We start from the raw sequence: 27,083 nt of genomic DNA, 5'->3' as shown, positions 1-27,083 counted from the left end.
AACCCTAGCTCGAAGTTAGAATAAGCCATTACATGATTCATGAATAACCCCACTTGCCGAGGCCATTGCTGAGATATGATCATGACCCAAGGTACCTACGGAGTGCACACACTTTGGCTGCCTGGAGCAAAATTCAAAAATCTGTATGACGGGTCACAACAACAGCATAGGTAGAATACAACACAAATACCAGTGCAAGTTCGATGCCATGATTTTACATGTCACGTTATTGCGCTATTTTGTACAATTATTTAAGATGTGCCTTCGAGGTCTTAAACCTTTGCAGTCCGGAACTTTTACACACTTTTTTCAGCCGTTCTAGTCCGCAACTATTTTGCCAGTTTCTGGCGCCGCAAAGAAAAACACACACTGTGCAACAAAAATCTTACAGGATGTTTTTTTTTTTTTTCTAGCATTCTGCTTGCAACCCCCTTACCTATGTTTGAGCAGCGCGTGAAACCACTTGAAGCATTCTCCTGGGTGCAGGCTAGGGTTATTACTGCAGGTTTTGCAGAAAAACAGAGTTTCCCTCCTGCCTCCTTTTGTTTTTCTATCGCTACACACAGCACAGTCCTTGCTGCTTCAGCCTGGGAGCTTGTAGATGAAATGGCTCGTCCCATCTAGCCTTTCCTCGCACTCCATACGAGCAGACGGGCCCCGCTTTTTGGCTCAAACCCACAGATCACCCTCCGGCTGTTGGATGGGGTCGCGGTGGTACTGCAGGTTTCACTGCTTTCCTTGCCATGATTCTGCAACTGTGCGCACCTCCAAATAAAACTATTGACAATGGAAACCTCTAGATGCCAGGTAAAAAAGGCTGTGCCACCATTTCCTTGCCTTTCAACAAAATGTGTAGCTCACAGAGTAAGGATCCTCATGGTGCTGTCTTCACCACCGTCGCGGTCTTCGTCGCTGTCGAATCACTGCCATCACTAACTGATGGAAGCACGCACACCTTTTCCTCACTGAAACCATCGGTTTCGCTAAGTGCACCATCGTAGAACACATGCAATGAGATAGCAGAGATGCTTCTCAGTGAACAGGCGTACGTGAAAACGCTCTGGAATCCGGAAGGCCTGTGCTGAACATTGTGCAAAAAGAAGAAAACTTCGACAAACAAAGTTCACTCATCCCTCAAGAGGTGGCGCATCATGTATGCAAAGAATGCGGGCGCATCGCAGTGAGAGAAACCATTAAATTTAATCTTGAACACCCAAGTCGGGCGTGCCCCGACGGCGGACCGCTACGGTCGTGTTGCGTTTACAACGGACCACAAAGGGTTAACGGTGTGTCAGTGCAAATGGCAAGCAGCACGCACCGATCTGAACTAGCTATTCGAATAAGTTATCTTAGGCCCACTAAATGTTGATCCTATTAAAGCCAACATGATGCAACAATGCGCTAGGCCTTTTTGGGCACAAGATGCCAACACTAAACAAGGCAAAACCATTGCCATTTAAAAGAAACGAATGAGAAGGTGCCTGCATAGTCTTTTGTCTGCATATTTAATGCAAACTATGCTTGACTGCTCACTGTAATAGCAGAAAGCCACTCAAATTCGTGTGTAACCCGAGTTAAAATTTTGCATGCTGAAATTAAAAAAAAAAGAATTTTACATTACACAAAGTCTTTCTACCATTTATCACTGAAATGCCAAAAGCACCATTTATTATAGGGCCATTTAAAATAAAACTGTGTTAAGACTACTGGACTCTGAAAGCTTGAACACAACTTAATTAAGGTAAAATGAATAAATAAATGTTTTATTACATTGTGTTCACAAGACCTCAAAACACTGGTTCTGAGGAAGGCTTAAGGGACACTAAAGGACGGGTGAAATTTTGCCTCAACTGAAAAATTGTGCGTTCCGTATCCCAATCAGCTTTTGTTCAAATACGAACGATGCCTCGTTTGCTAAGAAATAAATAATTAGAGTCGCCATTTCCCTCTGACGTTTCCCTTCAATTTTTCGTGACGTTTCCAAGCGCATCACAAAGCGGTCGGAGCGAGCCGGGCCCAATATTACTTGACCGTTGCCATCTTTCTGAAAGCCTGTCCTCACTGGCTTTCAATTTCGTTGCAGCCAATCAGGAAGTGTTCATTTGATGCCATCTTGGTGTGGTGGCGTACAGAAAAGTCGGCCGCCAATCCCCCAATCTTTATTGGTGGATTTGAATATTTTTGAATATGAATATTTTCAAATATCTTTGCTACAGTGTGTAGAAGCGTAAGGGGGGACACTGGTCTTGAGGACCGAAAATTTGCCAAAAAATCAATTTTCTGTATTAATTTTATTTGCAGTCTACAGGCCCCAAGGATGTACCTGCAAAATATCATAGCTGCATCATAAGTATTCACAAAGCTGTCGGCCTTTGAAGTTGCCTAAATGACCATTTTTGCCTATGTTTGCAAACTTCGTGCCCTGTTTTCTCAGAACCAATTTTTTCCCCCACATTTGGTCAGCTGTCGGGTGCAATATCTTGGGATGTACTGGTTCGATTTACATCATTTTTGCTGCCTTCAAAAGCTTATGAACGGAACAGTCCAATAAAAAAAGAATTTATTTTTGCTGGCACAAGATTTTATGCAGTTAGCTTTACAAAAACATTGTAAATTGATGACCTGACATTTACGAATTTTACAGCGTTTGCAGAAACCATGCTAAAATTACTGCAGTGGTATAGTTGCACTCCCTGGTCCTTCTAGAGCACAAAGGGATAAAAGCTATTTGAGTATTTCATAGGTACATAATGAAAAAATTGCCCGAAACGGAGTGACATAACATGTTGCACAACTCTAAACTTACACCTCGTAGATGAAAACTGACTGCATATTCGTGCTCAGGATGTTAAAATGCACTCAATGTGCAAATGTCAAGCACATAGGTTAAAAAATAACAAAAATGTCCTCAAGACCAGTGTCCCCCTTAACTAGTAAAACATATACAAAATAAAAAGATAGCTTTGTGTGTTCATGTATTAGTGATTGATAAGAAAACATTACAAAAAATTTAAAGATTACACCAAGGTGACAAAACAGTGGAACAAAACTTTGGCATATGTTGCCACAAAGAAATGCGTATTTCTCAACATGCTGTGAACACAGGAACAACAGCTGAGTGGCTGCAGTCCCTACAGTCATAGAAATGAGGCCTTTGCTAGGCATGGCAGTGGCTGATATGACCCGAACCTTACTGCGAGCACTGTGAAAAAGTGATAACTATTGATTCCTCACTCATGCCATTATACTGACAGGAAACTTCTTTTTGGCTTATATAAATTTTACACAAGTGGCGTTTCACTTAGGCTTACACTAGAGGTAGCCGACATGTTTTGCACAAGACTTACATGCGTTAGGCTCTTTTCACAAAGCTTTGGCGTCGTGCAGAAAAGCCAACCCAAGGGGACATGCCATGCAGTGAAGCTTACTTCGTGCACAGTCTTCAAAGGGTAAAACTTTGCTGTGAATCGAATAGCAAACACTATTCTCAAGTAGACAACATTTTGGATATTACACAGCTTTAGTACCTAGGCATCACAGCTTGAAAGTATATCCAAAAAATCCAAATTTTATCGGGACATTTTGAGAAAAATTTGCACCCCGTCTTTCAGCGAAACGAAGCACATTTTTTTCGAAATAAGCCAGATCCACGTAACGCGAATTTCAGAAATAAGGGGAAGTTTGTTGCAGGACCTAAATGCAACGCCGTCAAAGCTTACGTGTTTTTTTACGTCATATTTTACGTGTTGGCGAGGGGAAGTTTATGGCCACAAGTAATTAAAAATTATGCCATGAATATGAGCAATATTAGGGTGATAAGCTTGGATTTGGCTCATATTGAATTGGAACATTCAAGCTGATGTGGCATTCTTATGAAAACTTATTTAAATTGACTTTCAAGCAAGGTGCGATTCAGTTTTGGTGGAAAAGGCATTAAAGATATGCAACAGGGCTTCAAGAACAGTCGAACTACACATGGAGAACAGGTGAGTCCTCTTGGCCCCATTAGCAGCTCTTTTTGAATTCTTCCCTAGGGTAATTTTCTTGGGCACGCCTGAAGGCACTCACGAAGTAATAAGCAAGCTCTTCATTGCTTTGCCATGAATTTTAAATACTTCACAAGAAGGCTGCTCATTTCTTCTTCTTCTTCTTAATGAATTGGTTCGTACTCTAGGAGAGGGGGGGAGGGGTGAATTTGTCTGGGCTTATAAGTGGCGGCTATTTAGTTAAGTACTAAAATGGAAAATATGGCAGCAAAAACAATAAATATAACCAGAGTTGTTTCGTAGGGTAGGGTGAGACGAAATTAAATCATTGTTTCACATCTCTCTTTCATTTCGTTCACTTCGTCGCTGACATCTGGGGACAGAGCTTTCGCTGATCTCCTAATTGCCATCTGAATTCATAATAAGCTAGTTCCGGGGAAAAAAAAAAGGGAAGCACCTTTTAAAAATACCCCCAAAACAGTCTGAACAGTCAAGCCAAAAGCAAACACCTATTGGGCAAATGGATATGGCTCATTTTGATCCGTGAAGCAGCAGGATCTCACTGATCTTCGATACGAACTACGATCTGCGTACACGTATTCAGGGCGTTACCTCAACTATTTTATTGGCACCCCATTTTTAGGGGAAAGTTGCCGAGTTTTTCTTGTCACTGCAGTTTTATTCGACTTAGTTTCTGTTTCTGGATCTGGCTCATTTCGAGGAGAAAAAAAAAAAAAAAGCCTCACGTGCATATGATCTCACCTCAATCGACCTGATGTCTGGCAAGGCAACGACGCCAAATGGCTTAAGGTCCAAGTCACCCAGACTCCGGGTCATGGCTAGGCGTCCATTCACCAGGTGACGTCCATGACTGTCGGTGATAAGCCGACCGCCCGACATTTTAATCCTCTCCTGGTGACAAGAGCAAAGTAAAAGAGGACTTAGATGAGTTGGCAAGTTGTCAGATCTCAGCACTTTGAAAGATACACTTCTCGTATGCACAATGACAAACAGCATCCTTCCTCTTTTGTATTAGCAAAGCTGCCATGGGCACTAGCTTACTAACTGTGCTTTTTCTTATTTGTGAAATTGATGCACACCTCCCTGATTGTTTTTCTTTTCCTTCTCGATGGAAAGAAAAATACTTTCCCTTATTTAGTTCTTTTGCAACTTTTGTGAGGCATACATGTGGTGGTGTACTGTGACCCTGCGTGGCAGTGTGGGGTTGACGCAGGAAGAGGAAGAGAAAAACTGTGTGCGCTCGAGCCTGGGCTCTTTGGAATCGTGTCAAGGCGGGTGTGGTGCGTGGTGTGCCACGTTCCGGAGTCCTGAACAGGCCGAGTACCCGGCCTGTTTTAGTGGCTCCTGCCGGGGTGCCCCAGGAAGCCTTGGCCGTTCCGTTCCTGTCTTAAAGGTGGCTCGCGGTGTAGGCCCAAGGTGAGACACGGAACTTCACCGAGCTGCCAAGGCCTGACGTGGGGCGTGTCCAACAACGCCAGAGCACCAGAAAAGCACTTTCCCACGCGACCGTAGTGCATCGTCAACGGGTCAATGGCGACCCCTCGCAGCGCGGGCCTGAGTCGCCACAGCAGGCACCCAAGATCTCGCCGCGAGTCCCTTCAGCTCTCCCGCCACCGACATGAGTGGCTGGTGTGGCAGACGGACATCAAACGTAGTGGGACCAACGCCTTGACTTTCCCGTAGAGTGGGAATTGTCTGCAAATGCTATTTAAGTTTGTGTTGATCTTGCGTTGCCTTCTGCGCACCTTCTGTCTCACGGTTCCTCTTGTTTCTATTGTTGCCTTATTCTCGCTTGAGAAATGTATACGTGCGACGTGCTGCACCCGATATTCTCGCTCGAGCAAAGCGTTTTTTTCTGAACAAGTTTTTCTGGGGGATAAAAAAACATGGCTGTTTTGACCAAAATGCTTACAACACGCAAGGCACAGCCTGGAGTTCCATCCCAAGGCAAAGGTATACAAATCAGGCTATCAGCACGATGATTGTGAATGAACGTTAGCAAACATGTTAGGAACAAAGTACTTCTCCGCATTCTTATTATGTGCACCACTGATGGAGGTAGAAGTGAGCTATTCTGTTTCAAACTCAAAGTGGCAAGATATGGCATTTTCATGTTGCATTCTTTTGCTGTTAGCTGTTGCCCACCAGCCCAACAGCCATAGCATGGCAAGTTAAACAGACGATTGCAGCATAAACAATAATTCACAGCCTCATTTATTTGAATCAGTATCTGTTTAAAAGAGACCAGCACTAGGGTGGCCGCCATAATAAGAGAACACACTCAAGACATCCCTGTTCTTGATAGGGACACCCACACCATATGACGTCAGTTTTGATTGATTGATTGTAGGGTTTTACGCGCCGATGCAACGCAGGGGATGAGGCGCGCCGTAGTGGAGGGCTCCGGATGAATTTTGACCACCTGAGGATCTTCTACACACCAGCGTTTTTGCTTTTCGCCTCCATCAGAAAAGCGGCGGCGGCAGCCGGGAATCGAACCCGCGACCTCGTGCTCAGCAGCGCAACGCCTTAGCCACTGAGCCACCGCGGCGGGTACATGATGTCAGTTTCAAACCTGTGATGTGCTTAGTGAGCTGCAAAGGCATTTTCGGTATGCAAAAATGTGGTCTGCATACGGCAACGCACAGATGCAGCCCCAGATACCAACCACATGATATGCGGTGCTGGTGGAAACCTTTGAACAATGCAGGTAGCTCCAGCTACAGCTCATTACTGCTGGCCAGAATGGAACTCAGAACCTCAATATGGAAATGGCACGTTTTTTTTTTTTGAATTTTGAAGACTTTGCAGCGCAATGAAAATGTGGCTAAGCCAGAAAGAGAAGAGCTGCAATCTAGTGGTTTGTGTGCTACTGGCCCAACAGGGCGGCCTGGTCATACAGAGCAGCAACCTCCAAAACAAGAAAAATAATGCATTTCAATTATCCCCAAAAGTTCTACATTAATACCAATCCGCACAAATGATTCTGCACAAAAGCTGCAAGACCAAAACTGGAAGTTAAACACACAAGTGTTGAATTGCGTATCTCAGTTTGAACACCCCATGTTATGAGTCGGGTTTTTTTTTCTTGTGAATTTCTACAAAAGTACTTTCACTGTAGCTAACGAATAGTGGGTGCACTAAAGCTACAACACTGTGAACACACCAGATAAAAGCAGTCTGCAACAAAGACATGGTGGTTGATTTGATTTGATTGTGAGATTTAACGCGCCGACGCTTCACAGGCAATGAGGTGCGCCGTAGTGGAGGGCCCCGGATCAATTTTGACCGTCTTTAGCGTGCGCCAAAATCTCGAAAACACTGGCGTTTTTGCTTTTCACCTCCATCAGAAAAGCGGCCGTCGCGGTCGGGAATCGAACCCGCGCCCTCGTGCTCAGTAGCACAATGCCAAAAGAGATGGTTGTTTCTAAGCCTTTCCGACTAGTGAGAGATAGCAAGAACCTAGTTAAAAAAATTAATTTATGTTTAAACATAAAACTTGATCTAATTTTATTGTAATCATCCTCCTGCCCCAAGTTGGCTGGAGCAGAAGGACCTTGATTTGGAGCAGAAGGATGACATTTATTTTGTCACCTTAGGAGCCTAAAAATCAAATTTTTGGCAACGAGGGGGTTGGAGGGGAAGTGCACTTTCTAATCGGTTTTGAACGTACATAACACTGAAACAGTCTTTCAATACAGTTTTTTCTACCAGAGTATCACAAGGTATGAACTGCACTACCTTTTTATATACCATTTTTAAATTCTTAGGCTCTATGCATGGATAGCGTGGAGGCCCGTTCAAAATACTGAATTGAAAAACTAAGCAATCGTAAGGCATTTTTACTATCATGTGATCGCCGAAATTATTATTTTTGCAATCGCAGACGCAGCTTTACGTACAAGTGCAGAGCCATGGCAAAAGTTGCACAAAACGAGGTGACAGCCTTCACACCCCACCAGCCCTCCCATTTCAATCACCATGGTGCACGCTCCCTAGGATAGTAATTTGAGTAACGGTATGTTTATCCACCTCCCTTTGTGAACCATTATTACTAGCGTGCAATAATAGCCCGTCCCGCTAACAGACACTGCTTGATCATTTTGCGGAGATGTAGCCTGCGCCGCTACTTCTGTAGTGTTGATCGTGCCATTCACGCCGCTCACAAGCCCGCTGTCAAAGACAGCAATAACTCCCCATTTTATAACACCGCAATAAGTCCGAAGTTTCACTTCAAGCACGCACCGCACCTCACACTCAAGGCCAAAACACGGGGAATTCGCGGGCACCAGGTAGTATTTGATGAACTCCAGTGTTTCGAGTCGCACAGCTTTCCGCAACAAATCAAGCGACTGAATGCAAACCCGGCCACCCCCATAACCAAAACCACAGTAGAAATTGGCGAAGGGCACTTTGTCGGAACCACGAGCAACTGCTTCGCCCGGCTGCCATGTTTTTCAATCTTTACCACACCAAGATTACAGTGAACTAGAAGGCTCTAGTTCACTGTACCCAGATGGTGGCGCCCGGTGATGTTGTTCCGGAGATATGGTGCTCCGAAAATTACCGTTTTTTCATCAACTTGCACAAGTAGTTTGTTGCCTCAGTACACATAAGTATTTTTTTCTACAGGACTTTGTAGTGGTTTTCGATAGGAAAACTTTAAAACCTCGCAGAATATAACATGTGCAACCCGACATGGTAAGTTTAAAAAAATATATATCTCAGGGACAATTTTATGCGGCGTTTTATTGAACGACCAAATTTTTACAAACAGCATCACCTTGGGGGTGCTGGAAAATTAGGCCGTCAGTAAGCATTTTTTCCCACTAAACTGGCGGGAGCATTAATATCCTTGGCTCTCAGACTTTTTTGGAGGAGTTTGGCGCAATTTTCGAAATTCTCAAGCTTTAGGAGCAGCCTGGCGCAGGAAAACAAATTTGTATCAAAACTGCGTAATATTCACAGCTGTCTCACCCCCGAGAATTTTTTAGGAGAATATGCCTTGTTTTTCTTTTTGACCCTGTCTACCCACATTTTCAATAACCTATATTCAACATCACTGACACCAGCATATTTTGCCATTTCCCATGTCAGTGATATATTTAGTATACTCCTATACAGGTACCTAATATCATTTTTATAGGCTTAAAGAAACATGAAGACAAAACAGGTTTAGTTTATTTGAAGCAGTCGTGGACAGTAACTAGTTACTAGTAACACGTTACCGGTAACTAGTTACTTTTAAGTTAGAGGAACTTGTAACTGTAACACTGTTACTTTTTTACAGAGTAATTATAACAGGAAATACCGTTACAGTTACTTTTTTTTATAGAAAACTATCCATTAGGTACACACATTAAAGGCCGACGTACAGATTGCGCTTGCTCCTTTTTTGGACTTTTTTTTCCCTCTACCTTCACTTTTCCGCAACATGGCTGCTTTTGCAGTTTAGCAGAGAAGGTCGCTAGGAGGATGGATTATCTTTCCTGCAGAAGACCGAGGTCGGAGGTCAGTCTTAGAGGGGATGTCTAATACTATTCCTTCGTCTTGAGCAAGCAAAAAGAAAAAGAAAAAAAGAAAAAAGAAGAAAAAAAAACCCCGCCCGCATCTTCCCACAGGGGGAACTCGAGTAAATGCGTCGCAGAGTGGTGGGGGTATCGCGTGAATGTTGGGTAATTGGGTATGGTTTGGGAATGCTTAATTGTTATTTCGTCTTTATTATTCTTATTTATTGAATGAAGGAGAAGCGAAGGCAAGGAGTGTAAAGTTAAAGTCTGTCTTTATTGCTTGGTGCTGTCAAGCAAAGCGTCAAGTCAAGCAAAAGCCAAGCAAAGACGCCCTTGACTGAATTCCGAACGCGCGCTCCGCCGCTTATATACACACCGCCCGCGTTCGAGGGAGAGGAGTACGGGGGAGAGACGCGCATGCGCACACTTCCGTACACAAGCGCGCGAACTTTCCACGCACCCACCACGCCGTTATCACGTGTACACGCCCTGCCGCCGTTACTGTTGAGCGCAACGCAGCGCACGGGTAGCTACGACGCATGCGCGCACAGACGCGCTCCCCCCGCACCGCCGCAGCTGTTGTTGAGAGCGACGGAGCGCACGCGGTACACGCGCTCCTCCCGCACCGCCGCACCTGTTGTTGAGAGCGAGGAGGGTACGGGGGAGAGACTCGCACCTGCGCCTCGACGCGACGCGCATGCGCAGTGAGCGTGTGGACAGCGCCGACAACATCGACGAGTGACATCGCGAGCCTAAGAAATGCTCCGCATTTAAAATAGAAAGTAGACCCCTGGAAAGAAGGAAGCTCTCAGTGCCAACTTTGAGAAAGAACTCATCCTAAGTTAGAGTGAGTTTTGAAAAAATATTCCCCGACACTAAGGGTGCACAAGCAAAAGAGGTTGATGCAACAAAATGAGGCGTGCAGAACGATTGTTGGTGTTGGGCTTGAGTACGCCCCTTTTAGGTTACTTTCGTCTGGGGTTTCACCACGTGCACTTTTGACTACCTGCACTCCTTCGTATGTTAATACTAAATAAACCCTATCATTTGTTTTGCGATCTATTACTTAGTTTTATACAGTAACGGAGGAGCAATGACGTTACTTTTCCACAGTAGCTGTAACTGTAACAAGTTACTTTTAAAAATTCTGTAACTGTAACTGTAACAGCGTTACTTTTTTGGCTTTGGTAACTAACTGTAGCACTTACGTTTTGCTGGTAACGTGCCCATGACTGATTTGAAGGATTGGTACAATAGAATAACAATTATGCCAATTTAATGAAAACTGCAAACAATCATGCTATTTAATAAAAACAGCGAAAGAGTGGTGACTTACCAGCCACTTTTTCACACTCCCTACTAATGATGTCCCAAGTTTGTGACATCATAGGAAGGGATTGCGAGATCATAAAGAGGTATTTGAAATAAAAATATTTGAAATATTTGAAGAGGCATTTTCGTTTTTGTTTTGTACACTTGACTGAAAGTGTGCAATATAATATACTGTGCCCGCACGCTACCTGCCACCAGGAGCAGGGGCCCTTGTCAGGCTACAAGCCTTTAGCCTCTGCTCCCCTTTCTGTGCGGAAAGAAACAATAAAGAAGAAGAAACAATAAATTATTTATTCCAAATACCTACAGCAACCGATGGACATTATTGTGAGGGGGAGAACAGCACATCACCAATAAGCACGATTGCATCATCATGATGGCACCTCCGGTTCTGCTTGGTTGCACCACTTTTAATGCTATCAGGGAGTTAACACACTGATTACTCGTCTTTTGATACCTCCCCAAACAAGGCACCACCGAAGTTGCGTAGCAAGAAATTTGGAAGCGTATCGCCTTTGCGCACATTGTTCTAAGTTGTGTTGTAGTTCAACTTACCACAGGACCATTCGTGAACAGTTTACAACACTTTCAATTTCGTTTCTGCATCGCGAAATTCATATTTGGCACTACTACGCAGTTACCCAACTTCAAGCCTACCTGCCATGGCGCGTTGAGCATCCGTGACTGATCCTCGAAAAAAAGCATGCCGCTCCTGATTTCACCCAACCCTAACCCGATTTCTGCAATAAGAACTTCCGATGCAAGTCAAAAGATAACACCCTGTCGCCAGATATCTGTTCCGACGGGGAGAGCGCTTCAAACTGGCCTTACACACCGCCAGCTGTTTGCCTGCCAGTTTCATTTCCATACGAGGGTATCTTCGGGGGTCTAATGTTGCTTCTTAGTTGAACTGTCTATTCGGACGGAGTCTCCAATAAGTTTTGTGCTGTTTCATTTCGAAAATGTTAGGTGGCGCTGCAATGCAGGAGGCTTGTGGTGCTGATCTTGTTTATCGGGCAACAGCTACTCGGCCAAAGATCGCAGGGCACGATTCTAGCGCATCACACCTCATTCCTGCAAGCAAGGCTACAATAGCGAGTCAGAAGATGATAATAAAGCGCAACTTTACGTTTTGTGAGATAACTGACAAAGAACGTCAACAAGCATCGACCACGAAGTTCCGTTTTCAACTTCATGCATGTTTTTCCGCATCGCGTGCTTGTCCCAAATATTGTGCAGGCCGTAAATGAAAAGTCAGTCATTGACAAGATGTTTTTACGTTACGTGGGGGCGAATTGCCTCTGATAATGTCAAACCGCCAGATTTCTTTCAGGGAACCACCTGAAATTGCACATTTTGAAATGGAGGTTGGGCTTCACCGCACGGCACGAGCACCACGCATGCTAACGTTTCTTTTTCATACCCTATCTAACAAACTGTTCCGCTCAAGTCAAAATTTTTTATAGGGCGTGCTTTTGAAATGTTTCCCTACAAAATGTATATTCTATTTTTTTTTCAACTACGGCAATTTGTTATACTTTTTATACTACGGCGGTTTGTTATAATTTTTTTAGCAAAAAAAATGTTTTCTTGGACCCCTAAAAATCGATCAATTTTCCTGTGTTCATGAAAGAGTTAATTGCTGAGAAATCACTAGTGAAATGCTGATCAAACGTGACGCAAACAGCAAACAGCGTCTGCAGGCACTGTTTGCGTTTTGATAATCCGCAAGCAAGTGAGGCAGTGGTGATGACGTACCAAGCAGTTTGGTCAGTTTCAGCTAAATCATTCGTGCTTTCACGAACTCCGACATCCTTTGCAGCTTCGCATCACTAAGCAAAATGTTTCTTCATGGTACCCGTGATCAGTATTGACGCTTCGTTGAAGAGAAAACATATTGTCCTTTTGAGGCCCCACAACTGCTGGGGTCGAACCAACCGCTTGTGCGTAGCTCGCACATTTCCTACACTGACGTGCACTGCCGCTTCGCTGTTTCCCAGTTTTCTGGGCAAACTTTTGAATTAGGCAGGAGTGTAATCTAAGCTTTATTAACCTTTTATTTTATTGAGTTGCCTCTTTCAGCCATAATGCTACTGTGTTTTTAAGTGATTCCCTAAAACGACTCCTAGATACTAGAGATTCGCTACTCGAGCCCGTGGCTACTGCATTGCCTTCACAAAGTAGTCTGGGATGGCCATGTCAACCAGCGCTCTGTGCTCCTTACGTGAAGCAATGGGCTAAAAAAATATGGAGGTGCCCCAACTTCCTGATCCATTAGAAAATTTATAAGACGGCAATGCTCTGTGTTCCCAAAATGTCTTGCTCGTTTTCCAATCAACATTGCGGGCTATGACGATAGCTTAGCTAAGTATGTAGATTTCGCGTGTCGTTAGCAAGAAATGAATTCCGCTGGAAAGCATGAAGTGTTTTCTACACGCGGAGGCACTCTGCACACCTGCTGGCCGTGCATGCCCGTACGGCCCACGAAGCGGCTCGAACCGGTGAAGGACGCGGCAGCAACCGATTGTTGCTGCTGTCCAGAATCAAAGTAACCACGAAAAAGTAGGTAAACATGCAAGACAGTGGATGATAGTGTGGTGAAAGTTGTGCTAGGGACTGTCATCCGAGGTGATTTTGAAAACGGTGATCAAATTTGTGCCGCAATTCTAGGCCTACACTTCTGTACGCTGAGCGGCTGCGGAGACCAGTGGGCAATGCAGCACATGCACAAGCACGCGATGCGGCGAGGGGCCGAAGGATGGTGCTACCTGCGCGAAGAATGAACACAGCACCGACCGCTTTTTAAAATGGAAATCAGTACCGTGAAAGTAATGTTCCCCGTAAGAGAAAGGGGATGACAGTGTGGTGAAAAACTGTGTTAGGGATGGTCATGCGCAATTAGAGTGATAGCAGCGACCAAATATCTGCCTCGATGCTAAGCCTAAAGTTCCCAACATCTGAGCTGATCCGAGCAACCGAAGCCGGCTTCGAGCTGTTGGGGAAGACGCTCTTCTGAAACTCTTGAGCGCCCCCAACGCTCGATTCCCCTATTCTAACACTGTGTATGTGCCGCAATGCCAAGCCTAATGTTCTCTACGCTGACCGGCCACAAAGTGACCCAACACCAGCACCTCTGCGCGACGCGGTGACCGGCGGCCGCATAGCTGCTGCACACATTTTGTTGCCACCTGTCCAAACATAAAAAACAAAGTTACACATGTGAAAAAGAGCATGATGATGTGCTGAAAAATTGTGCTAGGAACAGTGGAAGTGATAATTCACTATGCAAGAAATCGAAGTAGACCGTGAGTCGTGGGGGGAAGACCCCTTTCTAAAGTTCCTCGCGAGCGAACTTGTTGCATTTACGCTTCCCTCAGGCTCCCCTATACTAAAAAAAATTGTGTGTGCCTTCCAACTTTCTGGCCCATATGTGAATGGGAACAAAATGATCTCCTCATGACGAGTGGTCACCGCAGCGCTGGCACTTCCGAATATGATGTCATCTACCACCGGCCAATCGCGAAAGACAGGCAGAGCTCTCATCGCCCGCGGTGGCTGCTTTTCTGGTGAAGGCGACAAGCGAAAACACCTGTGTGTTCAAGATTTCAGCACATGTTAAAGATCCCCAAGTGGTCAAAATTAATCCGGAGCCCTCCACTATGCCGCGCCTCATCGCCTGTGTAGCCCCGGCACATTAAACCTGGTAATCAATCAAGCTCTGATCGCGCCCTTGGGAAGGGGTCGTTTGTTTTGGCAAAAAAGGTGGTTTGGGTGTATTTACACATAAAATAAACATATTTTTCGAATTCAGCGTGAAGAAAAGTATACAGTAATGCCCTCAACAAATTTTTTTTTTTTGAAAAGCTAATCAGCAGCCCTTTAACGCCAACTGCAGCGAAAACTTCGACTTCTTGAAAACCTTATTTTTGTATAGTCCTATTGAAAGTACCGCAAAGTACAAAATGTGACATCTGAAATATGCAAGTGCATGTGGCAAGAGACCAGCAAGAATAGGTAGTTTTGTAACAGAAATTGAGAGAAGCCCAGCCACAACAGCCATGCAAAAGTGACATCACAGTTGGCCAAGCAGTTGAAAGTGTGGGTCCTGAAGCACCCTCAGGTCAGTTAAGGGTGCTTCAGAACCCAAGCATTATCAAGGTAGAAGTTCTGCCTATATATCGTATTTACCCGCGTAATGAACACACTTTTTTTCCCATAAAACAGAAGCAAAAGTGGGGGTGCATTTATTATGCAGGGTAATTTTCCGGAAAATTTTTTTGGAGTGACGAAAGAAGACCGCAACAAAAAAAAACAGCGCATTCAATAACCTACCTTTTGCGGTAAATATACGAGTACACAACTGGCAAACAAACTGCGTCTTTATTGAACTACGCTCATCTTCGTTTGTCAAGGCTTCACTTCATCAATTCCGAAATGTCTACTGGCAGCACGGTTCCGATGCCCAACTGCTTACTCTACAGCCTTTAACTTAAAACCAGCCGTGTAACTGACATTTCGGCCCATCGTCGACTGAAAAGCGCAAGACGAGCAGAAAAGCAAGCAAGTAACAAAGCTATCACCAAAAAAAAAGTAAAACTGAGACGCTCAGCAGCCTGAGCTGACTGAGTGCCGTTGCGATTGGCTGTCCCACGATGCTGCGCCGGAGTGTTTGTTTGTTTTTACTCCGAGAGATGGCTCTAGGCTGCATTGCGTCGGGACTTGGTTTCACGCTGCCCTATTCTGAAGATGGAATCCCACAAATGTGGGCACTTCCGGGGCTGGTCTTCGCCGATAACCTTGTCCTGCTCGCTCTGGAAGTATGGCTGAGCTATAGGGACTTGTCACCGCCTCGGCTGAGCATCTGTCAACACTGGGACTGGCCTTCAACACGCGCAAGTCAGCGGTCCTGTGCTTCTCCGACCCAGAGGACAAAGCTCGCATTGTGCTGCTGCCTGGCGGTGAAGAGGTTCCATCGATGCACAGCTATTGTTACCTTGGCATCACTTTCAGCACCACTGGCGACAAGTATTCTATACACGAGGCACTACTGAAAGAAAAGTCGAGACACGCCAGCTGTATCCTGCGCAGACGGTGCTTATGGGGGTGCAACCGATACCCGTTGGTCCGTGACCTGTGGAAGTCGGTGCACGTCCCATGTCTCACCTTCGCGAACGCTGTGGTGTGTGTGTCGGCGCCAACACGGGGGTGGCTCGAGCGTGGTCAGCGAGAGGTGGGCCGCCTTGCCTTGGGCTGCCATGGCCGAGTGGCTGTGGAGGCCATACAAGGTGACTTGGGATGGTCAACATTTGAGGCTCGCGAGGCCACCAGCAAGATTGCATTCGAAGAGCGACTCCGAGTCATGAACGATGAACGCTGGGTGCGGCGACTGTTCCGCTACATGGCATTGAAGGGTGTACGCACACAGTGGTGCAACCGCCCCTACAACCTCCGTCGAAAATTCGGCTTCACTACCAACCCGATCGAGGTGGGCCCGCCGCACAAGATCACGGAAAAGGTGCGCTCCAGAGTGAAAGAGGAGGAACGCGCTCACTGGCAGACCGCAATGCACCAAAAGTCTACCCTGGAACTATACCGCAGCCACAGGCAAGATATAGGCCGGATGCGTGTCTACGACAACAGCAGCGGCAGCACACTCCTCTTCGAGGCCCGTGCGGGGGCACTGCGCACGCTGCTGTACTGCCGGCACTACGACAGCACACCAGAGGTACAAGCAGCAAAGTGCAGGGCATGCGGCGACCATGAGGAAAGCATGGAGCACCTGGTGCTGCACTGCCACAAGCTGCGCCCACCCGCCAGAGTCAACGCCACTGTACAACAGGCGCTAGGGTTCGAGGACGGCGTCGACAATGCCATGGACGTACACATGACGAAAGAACAACTGCAACTCTGGCAGCGATTGGTTCGGCTGGGTGCGGCTCTGGTGACGGTGCAGTGAATGCACGAGTGAACTGCAGTGAATGGTGACAGTGCAGTGGACGTACGTACGCATGCAGTGTACCACATGCACAAGACTGCAGGCAAACTGCTACCTTTAGTTTTCTCGCTGGTGGGGACGGTGCAATGACTTTAGGCATTCAGCCGTTTTTTTTCTTTTTTTTTCTTTTTTCTTTTTTCCCCCCATTTTTTTATACGTATTTTGTTAACTTTTCACCTGGCTTGGACATTTCGGTGTCCGCCCGATACAAAGGGTTTCTGGCCACAACGATCATCATCATCATCGATCAACATCAGCTGGAGCGAGTGAAGTGGGAAAGCTACAGTACGGCCATTCGTGGGACTGCAGGGTTGGAAAGTAGGACTTGCGTTTATTACGCGGGGGAAAAAAAAGAAACCTAATTTTGACTACTAAAGTTGAGGGTGCGTTCATTATGTGAGCATGTTCATTACGCGAGTAAATACGATAATTGAATAATGGAAGAAGTGGATGATCATCATTATACTGAGACAGCTGCCAGTGCCGATCCTAACCATGAGGAAGAAGTTGGGCACACAACGTTAGTATAGGCTGGGGTGCATTTGGGAAGCCCTCTCAAGCAATAAACAATGGGCCACTTCCGTCAATAAAAGAGAACAGTATATGGCCACTGTGTACCTCCGTTGTTAACAGCGCTGTTGTTAACAACCATGTTGTTAATAGGGTTGTTACCCAACAAGAATCTTACTAAACATCTTCAAAGAATACTTGGGCCAGCTTGACAAGCTACGCAAAAAAAGATGATAGCCAAAAGAACAGTTGGAAGTACGGGTCATAGGGAGCAAACTCCCCTAGAAGCATCCCAGCCCAAAATTGATACAAAAGCATGCAAGTGGACCACTGGAGCACCCGAATCGAGATAACCAAAGCGCTGACAAAGAGCGTGAAAGAGAGAGATGGGATACGGGAGCTCAGGGGACCAAAAAATGAATGATACTCGTGAGTAGCAGTTGAGAGTCTACGGAAGAGGCGGCCTTTGTCCCGCAGCGGACACTGGGCAGCTGGTGGGGATAATGCCAGCTACACTGCGTCAACTAACCACGGTGCTATCAGACCATCCCCCTCACCTCTTCCAGCTTGAGGCCGGCCGTGTGGTCGGTGGTGAGGCGTCGCGACTCCCCACTGCGGCACAGCAGGGCCCGGCTGTCCCCCACATGGGCGACACACAGCTCCGTGCTGCTCCTCAGGAGGCACACCGTGGCAGTTGTCCCAGACGAGGCCTCCTCACCGTCTGTCACGCACACGGGCCTTTCGTTAGGCCCAGCTCCTCTCGGGCGTGCCACCAGGCACTCCATCAGAGACAGCAGAGCTGACTCAAATGGGCATCATTCATGTTGTGGCAGCAAAGCACCAAGCATGCGGCCTATTCCGGGCCCCCACTTACAACACTCGTTTGACCACGACAGCATGGCCACCACATCTCATTTGCTGCATTCATCCAAGCAGTGGAAATGATGCGAGGCTTCTGCCGAGTTTTTGAGGAGCCTGGCATCACTCGGCAATGGTGTTGGAAAGAGCTCACTTGGACAGGCTGCTTGCCTGTGCAACGAGTGAAAGTGCTAGCAGTGCAAGGACAAACGTAATGGTGTGGCAATGAATTTGGCAAAATCAAGCCCACTTTGAAAAGAAGAAAATAACGTTGATTTGAAAGACCTTTGCTATTTGACCTTAATGCTTGACCCATAATTACACTGTCGTTTTGAATGTGAATCGAATGATGACAAAGCAAGCAATTCAATGTGAAGTTAATTCTAAATTCACGACTGCCTGCTAATATCAATATTGATAAATCTGCAACACCTGTTGCCGGCCTAATCTGCCAGAAGTACGTCAGACTGACTCGTAAAAACAAAACAGCCCAGCACTATTATTACAAAATTTTAGCTTTTTGTTTAAGCACAGCCGTTTCATTAGCAAAGTATACAGACCCCCACTACCCAAAACGTTGTTATGGCTTAATGGGGCCATGCAGATGAAACACAAGTTTGGTTCATTCAAAAGATTGCCTCGTTAGAATCATACTGACACCACTTTTAACATAAACGTCACTCAAACAAACTACACAATTAGGAAAAAAAGGAATGGCCATGGAACTCACTAGCTCATTTCCCCCAATAGAACCTATGACGTCATATGCACAACCGTGCGATTGGCTGAGGCCGGCAAAAGCAAACACAAGTTAGGCAGGGCTTATACATAAGGCGTGCAGAACACACTATTTTCGCTTAAGTGTAATGCACACTCATTTTATAGCAGTAAGAATGGTGGGGTGAAACAATAGAAGTTATGAAAGTACACGTAAACTTCCTAACTTCCATTGTTTCACCCCACCATTATTACTGCTCTAAAATGAGTATGCATTACACTTAATTAATTTTAAGCGAAAATAGTGCATTCTGAAAACTTATAAGCCCTGCCTAACTTGCGTTTGCTTTTGCTGGCCTCAGCCAATCGCATCGCTGTGCATATGACGTCATAGGTTCTAGTGCAGGAAATGAGCTAGTAAGTCTAGTCACAGCAGCATGCACTGGTACTTTTAAAAGTACCAGTGCTTTATTCCTGTTTCCTCAGCAGGCTAACGGACTGTCAGACTTATAGAAATAGGACTATCAGACTGTCAGACTTATAGAAGAAGGCCATCAGACTTATAAAAGTACCAGTCCGTGCTGCTGTTGGTACTGCGCGCACTATGCTTGTTTTAGCTGGACAGCAGTGCGGCGCTTTAAGGTTTCTAAGACGACACTTACCGATTAGCATAAGTGACATTGTCTTACGTGCCCTATCTGTCGCACATACTCCATGTTTCACGAAACGATTACTACCTACCGTAACAAAAACAAGCCAGGTACAAATACGGTCAAAAACAAAGCAAAGGAGGATAGCGGTGTGGAGCAATATGGTGGCGCCATCTAGGCGGATTGATGGTAAACAAAGCTCCGCAGTCCTCTGCAGACTGAAAGGCACACTTGATGTTTGCTTGAAGACCTGTCAATGTGATGTCGCGGCAGACGTCATGAAACACGATTTGGCGGCAGAATCAAAATTTTAACTTAAATTGACTAATTTCTCAGTGAATAAAGCATCACTTGCTGCTGGAAAAGCGCTGGGGGCACAAAAAACACCAAATGTTCCGAATGTATTTTGCCTGCATGGCCCCTTTAAGCAATGTCTATATATACCACATCTGATGCTTGCATTAATATGCTCGTCCCACTGCCTCCTTCACCTTTTGTGATGTGCACAGGCAAACCAAAGGGTTACCCTAAAATTCACGGTTCAAGTCTTTCTTGAAGAGATTGGCCAGAAAGCAGAACACGAACACAGGCCAATTGATAAACACCCCCCCCCCCCCCGTCCCCCTTCTCTGTCGGCTGGCTCGTCACGTGAGTGAGGATGGCCCTCGCTCCTCTGCCGCACTTGCAAGGAGCAGGGTGAACCACCCCTGCCTCCCATTAATCCACACCCCCACGTGAGCGAGAGTGACAAACAAGTCACCCCTCATCTACCGAAAAGCACATCACAAAGATTGCGATGAACTGCCACATACATACACATGTCCCAATGGATAAATTTTTAAGCTTCTCCTCAAGAACATGTAAGATAGATTCATAAAAAAAAACTGTTGCCTTTTTTTTCTTTTTCAATTACATTACAATAAAATTGCAATTTTTTTCATTGCTTAGCTGCTGCTTTATATAATTTCCATCCCTGCAATAATCGTTACGATGCCCCTTCTCTTATACTCTGGCCTTGTAACATAATCAAAAATTTACTACATTTTTGTTGTTGAATTCATCCTTTAATGAATATCTGTGAGCTGAATTTGCATTCTGTTCTTCATAGTAATTATCCCTTTGCCCTGTAAATCATTATCCTAAGCCAGCAGTTCTCAAATGGGGGTCTGCAGACCCCAGGGGTTCTGCAAGGCCATTTCTAGGGTCCACAAACCCCTCACCTGCAGAAAAAGATTTTTTTCTTGAAATTCGCCCACCCTTTGGAGTTCAGTCAGGCTATGACAAATTCACAGCTCAGCTGCAATCCCCACAAGGTTGTTTCTGTCTACCCCTACCTCTCTTTTTCCCACAACAGGTGAGGGAGGCACCTCTGTAAAAAGCTTCAAGGTTCCTTGAGCCAACTGAGACAGGGATAAGTATTCTCCTTTTAACCGGCTACGGGGTAATATATGTGAGTGGCAGTGCCACAAATGGGCCGTCTCAGCACACAGAGTAGTCACATCAAGGACTACTTCCCAGAATCTGTACCAGATGCATGAAGTGTGAGTGGCCTCTTTTGAAGCTACCGTAAATTTCATTGCACATAAGCATGCCGGAGCTCAAGATGCATTGATGGAGCTCCAGGAAAACACAGTGATGAAGGCATAGTTTACCACTGTGGGCCTTCGGCATCTGGGTTTGAACTGCCGAACTGTTACCCCTTCTCCAAGAGACGGCTGTAAAGCTTCTGTTGGTTTTCTGCAACGCACGCGTGGGAGCATGCCTTACCCAGGATCGCATACCATCATTGTAATGGAAATATCAAAACATGTTGAATGTGGCTGCACATATGCAACTCTGTTTAGGGCGACTGTGTGACGTCTTGATGAACCCTTTAAAATAAAGTGATGTAGCACTTTTGTAAATTAAATGGCCTATTCATACCCCAGTTGTATTTCGTAAATTTACACATACCCCCCCCACCAAAGGGTCCCCCATCACTTCCACCAGTTCACAAGGGGTCCTCATCACACCCATGGCTGAGAACTACTGCGCTAAGCCAGCTCACAAGTATTGCTAGGTAATGGTTAACACTACTTCATTACGTAGTGTCTTCTAAGATTCCTTGCAAAAGTTATGGGAGAGAAAACAAACCACCTAGCCAAAAGTGCTGTAACATTTACTAGGTTGCAAAACCCTGTCGAATGCACACAGCATGCAGGTAGTACCTAAGAAAGGCCACTGCTTAGTCGAAAAACATGATAGCTCAGGGCTATTATGTAAGAAAGCACAGTATCTGGTGTAGATAGTACTATAAATTTAGCGCTCAAATCTTTAGCAAAAAGGGCAACACATAACTCTTTCGTGTGTCACATGACACCAGCATGTTGGCAAGTCTCCGTTCAAAAATTCCCGCCCTGATGTAAAGACTATGGAAGCTCTTTTTTTTTTCCCACGCTTTCTCAGCTAAGCCCGCTAATAGCGGCAAAACTGCATTCTTTGTGCCCCTAATGTTTCTGGGATGGCAGGCCGTGCCACACCTACGGCTGGCAAAGGTTAATAAAGTAGTGGCTCTTCGGGCTGACTAGTATGACCCAAGCTCTGAACCATAAAGGAGTTTTCAGAATGGAAGAAATGGAATACTGAAAGAAATGCAATGCACCATGCGCACTGTGCAGTCAATTGCATATCTAAGGGCAGAAATACAAAGCAAGAGCTGACTGAACTTTCTATTTGCTTTGTTTGAGTATTTTTCTTTTTCGTACATTTAGCAAGAATAAAATGGTCTGTTTGTTCCGTTGCACCCCTAAGAAAAAAAAAGGACACTGGCAGTACTTTGCTGCCCAAAGGGCTGACAACAAAAGGATTGAAAGGAGCATAAATCAACTGAGCGAAATCGAAACAAGCCTGAGACAGTGGCCCAGTGATGCCAGATGAGCTCATCACTTTCAACACTGTAAGCAAGAGACTTGTCACACTGCAAATGCAGTTGGGCAGTTTGACAAGTCTTCGCTGCAAGGTGTTGTCCTGCCTGCCCCCCATCTTTCCAGAGAGCCATTTCCCGCAATGAGCAGTAGTCACCTGGCCAGTTGAAGGCGACGTATTTGGCGAAGGAGTTGTTGATGTCGATGAAGGCCGACTGGAGAAGTGCCTGCAGGTCTGTCTGGCCCCTCCGCAGCCAGTACATGATGTGCACCTCCATGTGCTCCGCGCAGTAGTCGGCACACGCAGAGCCCCCGTGCCCATCAAACACCGCAAAGTACAGGATGTCCGGGGTGAGCTCCTTGACTCTGCAACAAACGCAACCAACCAAAGGGCAGAATGACGTGTGTGGGACATGCAGGAAACAACCTTTTGTGGCAAAGACCGGGATGTGTAAAACAGATACATTTTAAACTGATGTTGAAGCCTACACTTTTTGAAGTTACATCCGGCAAATAATACTACATTTATGAAGAAAATTCCCCATACACACTAATTTTTCAGGCAGTTTACGAACACTGCTATTGGAAACCATTGCCTGCGAGATTTTTAATGAAGCTATGCAGCCTCTTTGCTTATAACAAGAAACGGATGTATTAAAATACTGTAAGAGCCTCTTTGCTTATAACAAGAAACGGATGTATTAAAATACCGTAAGCGCTAGTGACAAACTCTAAGCCGAGCTTCCGTCATGGTTCCCCCTCCACTTATTTGCCATCAGGGCATCTTCTTCGCCCTCTTATCCCACTCATTCATCATCAGCGCATCATCATTTGAATGCGCAATGCTTCATGATCATCATCGTGGTCCGAGGTCTCTTCTCGGTTTCGGGATAGTGCTTGCCAAATAACGGGCCTTCTCGTCTTCAACCAAGCCTTCTCGTCGGAGCATTTCAGTACTTTGTTCCTAGGAAATAAAAGTGCCTCACTTTCAATTGCGGCTACCCAGACTCATGCCTAAAAGACTCATGGTGTGAATCAAACGCCGAGAACAGGGTGCCGAGACTCAAATTGAAAAACCAAGTATCATGTTCGTGGGTTTGAAGGGGCACCTTAGTACAACTTCTGCAAACGCAAAATTGATAGCTAATTCAGCTTAGGTTGAAATAGCTTTTAACTTTCAAAAACTAGGAGCCTGAAGAAAGCACTGTCTAGTTTTCAAGGGCACACGTGATAAAAACCACAGTGTGTGTGGTGACTACGTGTCGAAAAAGTTTGCTTCGAGTTCATATTCCCGCTCAGTGCTAAGATTTTGCACTTAAATGCATAAGAAATGTTGCCACCTTGCTATGGTAATAATACCATGGCCAAGAGTTTGAAATGGCTCCGCATGCACTCATAAATTATACATATTCTGGCCTTTCAGGAGGAAATTTTAAATTGTGCATGTAATGCAAGCGTGTCAGCTAGTTGCGAAGCAATGCACAACACATACTGTGCTACCATTGCTCACTCTTGCAACAAAAATTTAAAGGGGCCATTAAGACAAAATGAAAGTTTGATACAAAAGATTGCCTCGTTGGAATAGCACTGAGACCCATTTTAATGCGAACTTCATACAAATACCGTATTTATTCAAATATAAGGCGAGGTTTTTTTCCAAAAATCGTAGTCTCAAAGTCATACCCTGCCTTATAATCAAAGCTCAGTATATATATATATGATTTTTTTTACTCTCCAAACTGCACCCTCGTTTTATAATTGAATAAATACAGTAATCTGTATAATGAGGAAAACAGAGAATGCGCATGCGACACCCTAGCCACTTTTCAGCACTGAACCTATGGCGTATTACGGGCAGTTTACTGCAATTGGCTGGGGCTGACAAAATCTAATGCAAATTAAACAGGGGTTATAAGTTTGCAGAACAACCTATTCGCACTTAAATTTAGTGCAGTCCTTTTTTCAACAGTAAGAATGTTGGGCTGAGTAATGAAATTTACGAATGAACACGTAAACATAGCACTAGTGCATATGGCACGCATTGTACCGGCCGACACTGCACAGCCATGGAGCACGTTGGGCTTGTCTGACACGAAACTGGTCACCTGGCATAAGCGACACTGCCACTTGTGTGACCTTTCCCGTCGATTCATACACAATAGGTCCTGTGGGTGGCCATGACGTATTGGGCATTCATTAAACAGAATTTAAATTCCAGAAACAAGTTGACAGACTTCCTTTAGCGTATTTCTGACTGACCATTGCAGTCCCGAAACTGCAAATTTATATTCCACGTCAAAGATATTCACGATCGTGTGGTTTGCATTTTGACGACACAAGTCACGCGGTTTGAACCTCAACGCATCACTGGGGTGTCGGAGCTATGTGAACTTTCTAGAGGAAATATGTCTGAGAGTCTTTGTAGTGGAAGCCATAAGGTGGCCATGAACATTGTGTATAACTGTTTTGTGACTGCACTCCATCAATCGCCCCAAGATTCACCAACACATTTACTGACAGCTAAAATCCTCTGCGGGGAGCCCTTGATCATGCAGTAGATCAGTGAATGTCTTTGTTGTCTCCAGCGATTAGAGTTGTGTTGAACTGTGCTGTAGACATTGGTGTCACCCGTAGTAGTGCCGCACACCGTTAGGCACGCAGAAGCAGTGGACCAGGACCCGGTCGCACAATAAAGAGGCCCCTATCTCATACAACTGTTCTTGTTTACAAACTCTGTCAGGCTATTCGTGCCACAAAGGGCTTCGAATGTAGCAGTGCCGTCACACCGATGTCCATTTGAACAAGGTTCTGAACTCTTGGACACTGCGAAATCAGAAATCGACAGTGGAATTAAGGAACGGGGGTTGTTATGTGGCCAAACGGTACCGTTTCGACACCGTTTGGATTGGAGCAAGTAGTCGTTTACTGTTGGCCTGCACTGTCTGCACGAGTTCAGCGCAGGTGCCACCCCTGCAGAACCGGTCCTGTACTTTTTCGTCTGCTTCTGCACCTCCCCTCTGGTAAATGCAGGGAAAGCCGTGAACTGATATTGCAATATCTGCACCTTGGGTAAATTGAAGAGGCGACTGCTGTACTGCCTGAATGGGTTCAGCGAGTGCAGCCAAATCGAAGTCACCCAATGCGTCCACGAAAGGTGATGGTCATCGAGGAGAGGAATCGCAGCACCTTTCAGCGAGGGTCGTGTCAACTGCTTCTCAATGGAATGCATTTTGCCTACATCGGCGACGCATTCCAGCCAAGGTAGCATGGACAGATGGGGACAAAATGGGGCTCGACAGATTACTGAGACCCCTTCTTGTCTGCTTCGATTGGACGGCTTTGCATAACGTACTGGCGACTGTAAATCGACGATTTTATTTTCCCTCAGACCGGCCACCTCGCCAGCTGCAAGCCCGTCAGAGCAGAACAATAGACGGTCGTGCACAACACACACTGGACGAGCACCAGTACCTGTATCGGTCTTCATTGTAGGTCCTACGGCCGAGAATCGTCGCACAGCCCGCATGTTCGTCCGATATCTTGGGCACGGGCTTTCCAACCTTGATGCTCTGCTGTAGAAGCAGCGGCAAATCGATCCGATTGTCCCACGTTCCTAAGGTGTCAAAGTTGATGTGCTGCTGGCGCTCTCCGATGTTCTCCGGATCCGATAGGACCTGCTTCTCGCGGATGGGTTGGCGAAATAACGGCTTCACGACATCTCTGTTCAGGCGGGACACCCGCGGCAGGTTCAACCTTAGGAGCGACAGAGACATGCAAAAGACGCTGAAGGGAAACCACGGAGAACAAATTTGTTGTCGCGCGCGGAGCTATGCCAAAGGAATTTCGCTTTCGGAGGAAAAACACGGCGACCTTCGAACGCCGAGTACAGCAAGTTTCAGTGTGTTGAAATGAAAATGACGTCCCCACAGCACCGCTGGAAGAAAACAAGGGCAACACCATGGAGGAAAGACGGGTACTGGCTACTCTGCTGGCTTCTTGGTCACTTTGTTTTGGATTCGGCGTCTGCTGTGCTCTGCGCGGTCACGCGGTCTGCTCGTTCCTTACAAATGCAGCCTACACGCCCAAAGTATGTCGAAATGGCATAGAGTTCGAAATGAAATGCCTCACAACTGCCCCCACGATGCCTTCACCGCCTTTACTGCCATACCAAAAAAGTTGCTGAGGGATTTTTGGAAGAGCTGCTGCATTCACCATACATACCCTCCAAGCGCAGGTCAACCGAAAGAGCGCGATTTTCAAAGTGAGTTTAAGCATTATCGTTTTAAGAATTATAGTTTTGATGTCTGTGGACAAAAAACAAACAAAAAGAAAACGAGCGTCCCGGTGAGTGCATTCACGTGTAATAGAGAGTAGAGAGTTTTAACATTCTGTGAGTACCCGGACCTGACTGAGCATGTGCGCATTCGTTCCGGCGCCGCCGGTTCCGGTAGATTCCGCTGACGGGCGGCCCCCGGCCCCATAGAGTTTCATACATGAAACTCTATGCCCGGCCCCCGCCTCGCCGTACGTGCGCATTCGTTCCGGTGAGGGGTGACTTTTTTCTCCGTGCCCGCGCGTGCATGCGCAGTCGGGTCCCGGTA

At 45.9% G+C, this 27,083-nt stretch overlaps 1 protein-coding gene across 1 annotated transcript in view; it reads right to left on the bottom strand.

The window, feature by feature from the left end:
• LOC144140975 (protein phosphatase Mn(2+)-dependent 1K-like) overlaps positions 1-26,542 on the bottom strand; it is a 32,318-nt gene extending 5,776 nt beyond the window's left edge. The window contains exons 1-4 of the mRNA XM_077672460.1: positions 25,954-26,542; positions 22,640-22,848; positions 17,912-18,075; positions 4,749-4,898 (exon numbers count right to left, since the gene is read on the bottom strand). Coding sequence (XP_077528586.1) covers positions 4,749-4,898; positions 17,912-18,075; positions 22,640-22,848; positions 25,954-26,255 — 825 coding nt within the window. The 5' untranslated portion in view covers positions 26,256-26,542. The remainder of the gene's footprint in view (positions 1-4,748; positions 4,899-17,911; positions 18,076-22,639; positions 22,849-25,953) is intronic.
• Positions 26,543-27,083: the final 541 nt, after the last annotated feature.

This window comes from Haemaphysalis longicornis, unplaced genomic scaffold (genome assembly GCF_048455015.1).
Source record: "Haemaphysalis longicornis isolate Haplotype H1 unplaced genomic scaffold, Haemaphysalis longicornis Haplotype H1 scaffold_58, whole genome shotgun sequence".
Classification (NCBI taxonomy): Eukaryota; Metazoa; Arthropoda; class Arachnida; order Ixodida; family Ixodidae; genus Haemaphysalis; species Haemaphysalis longicornis.
Note: the sequence above shows the minus strand (reverse complement) of the source record. Positions and strands in the feature narration are given on the sequence as shown.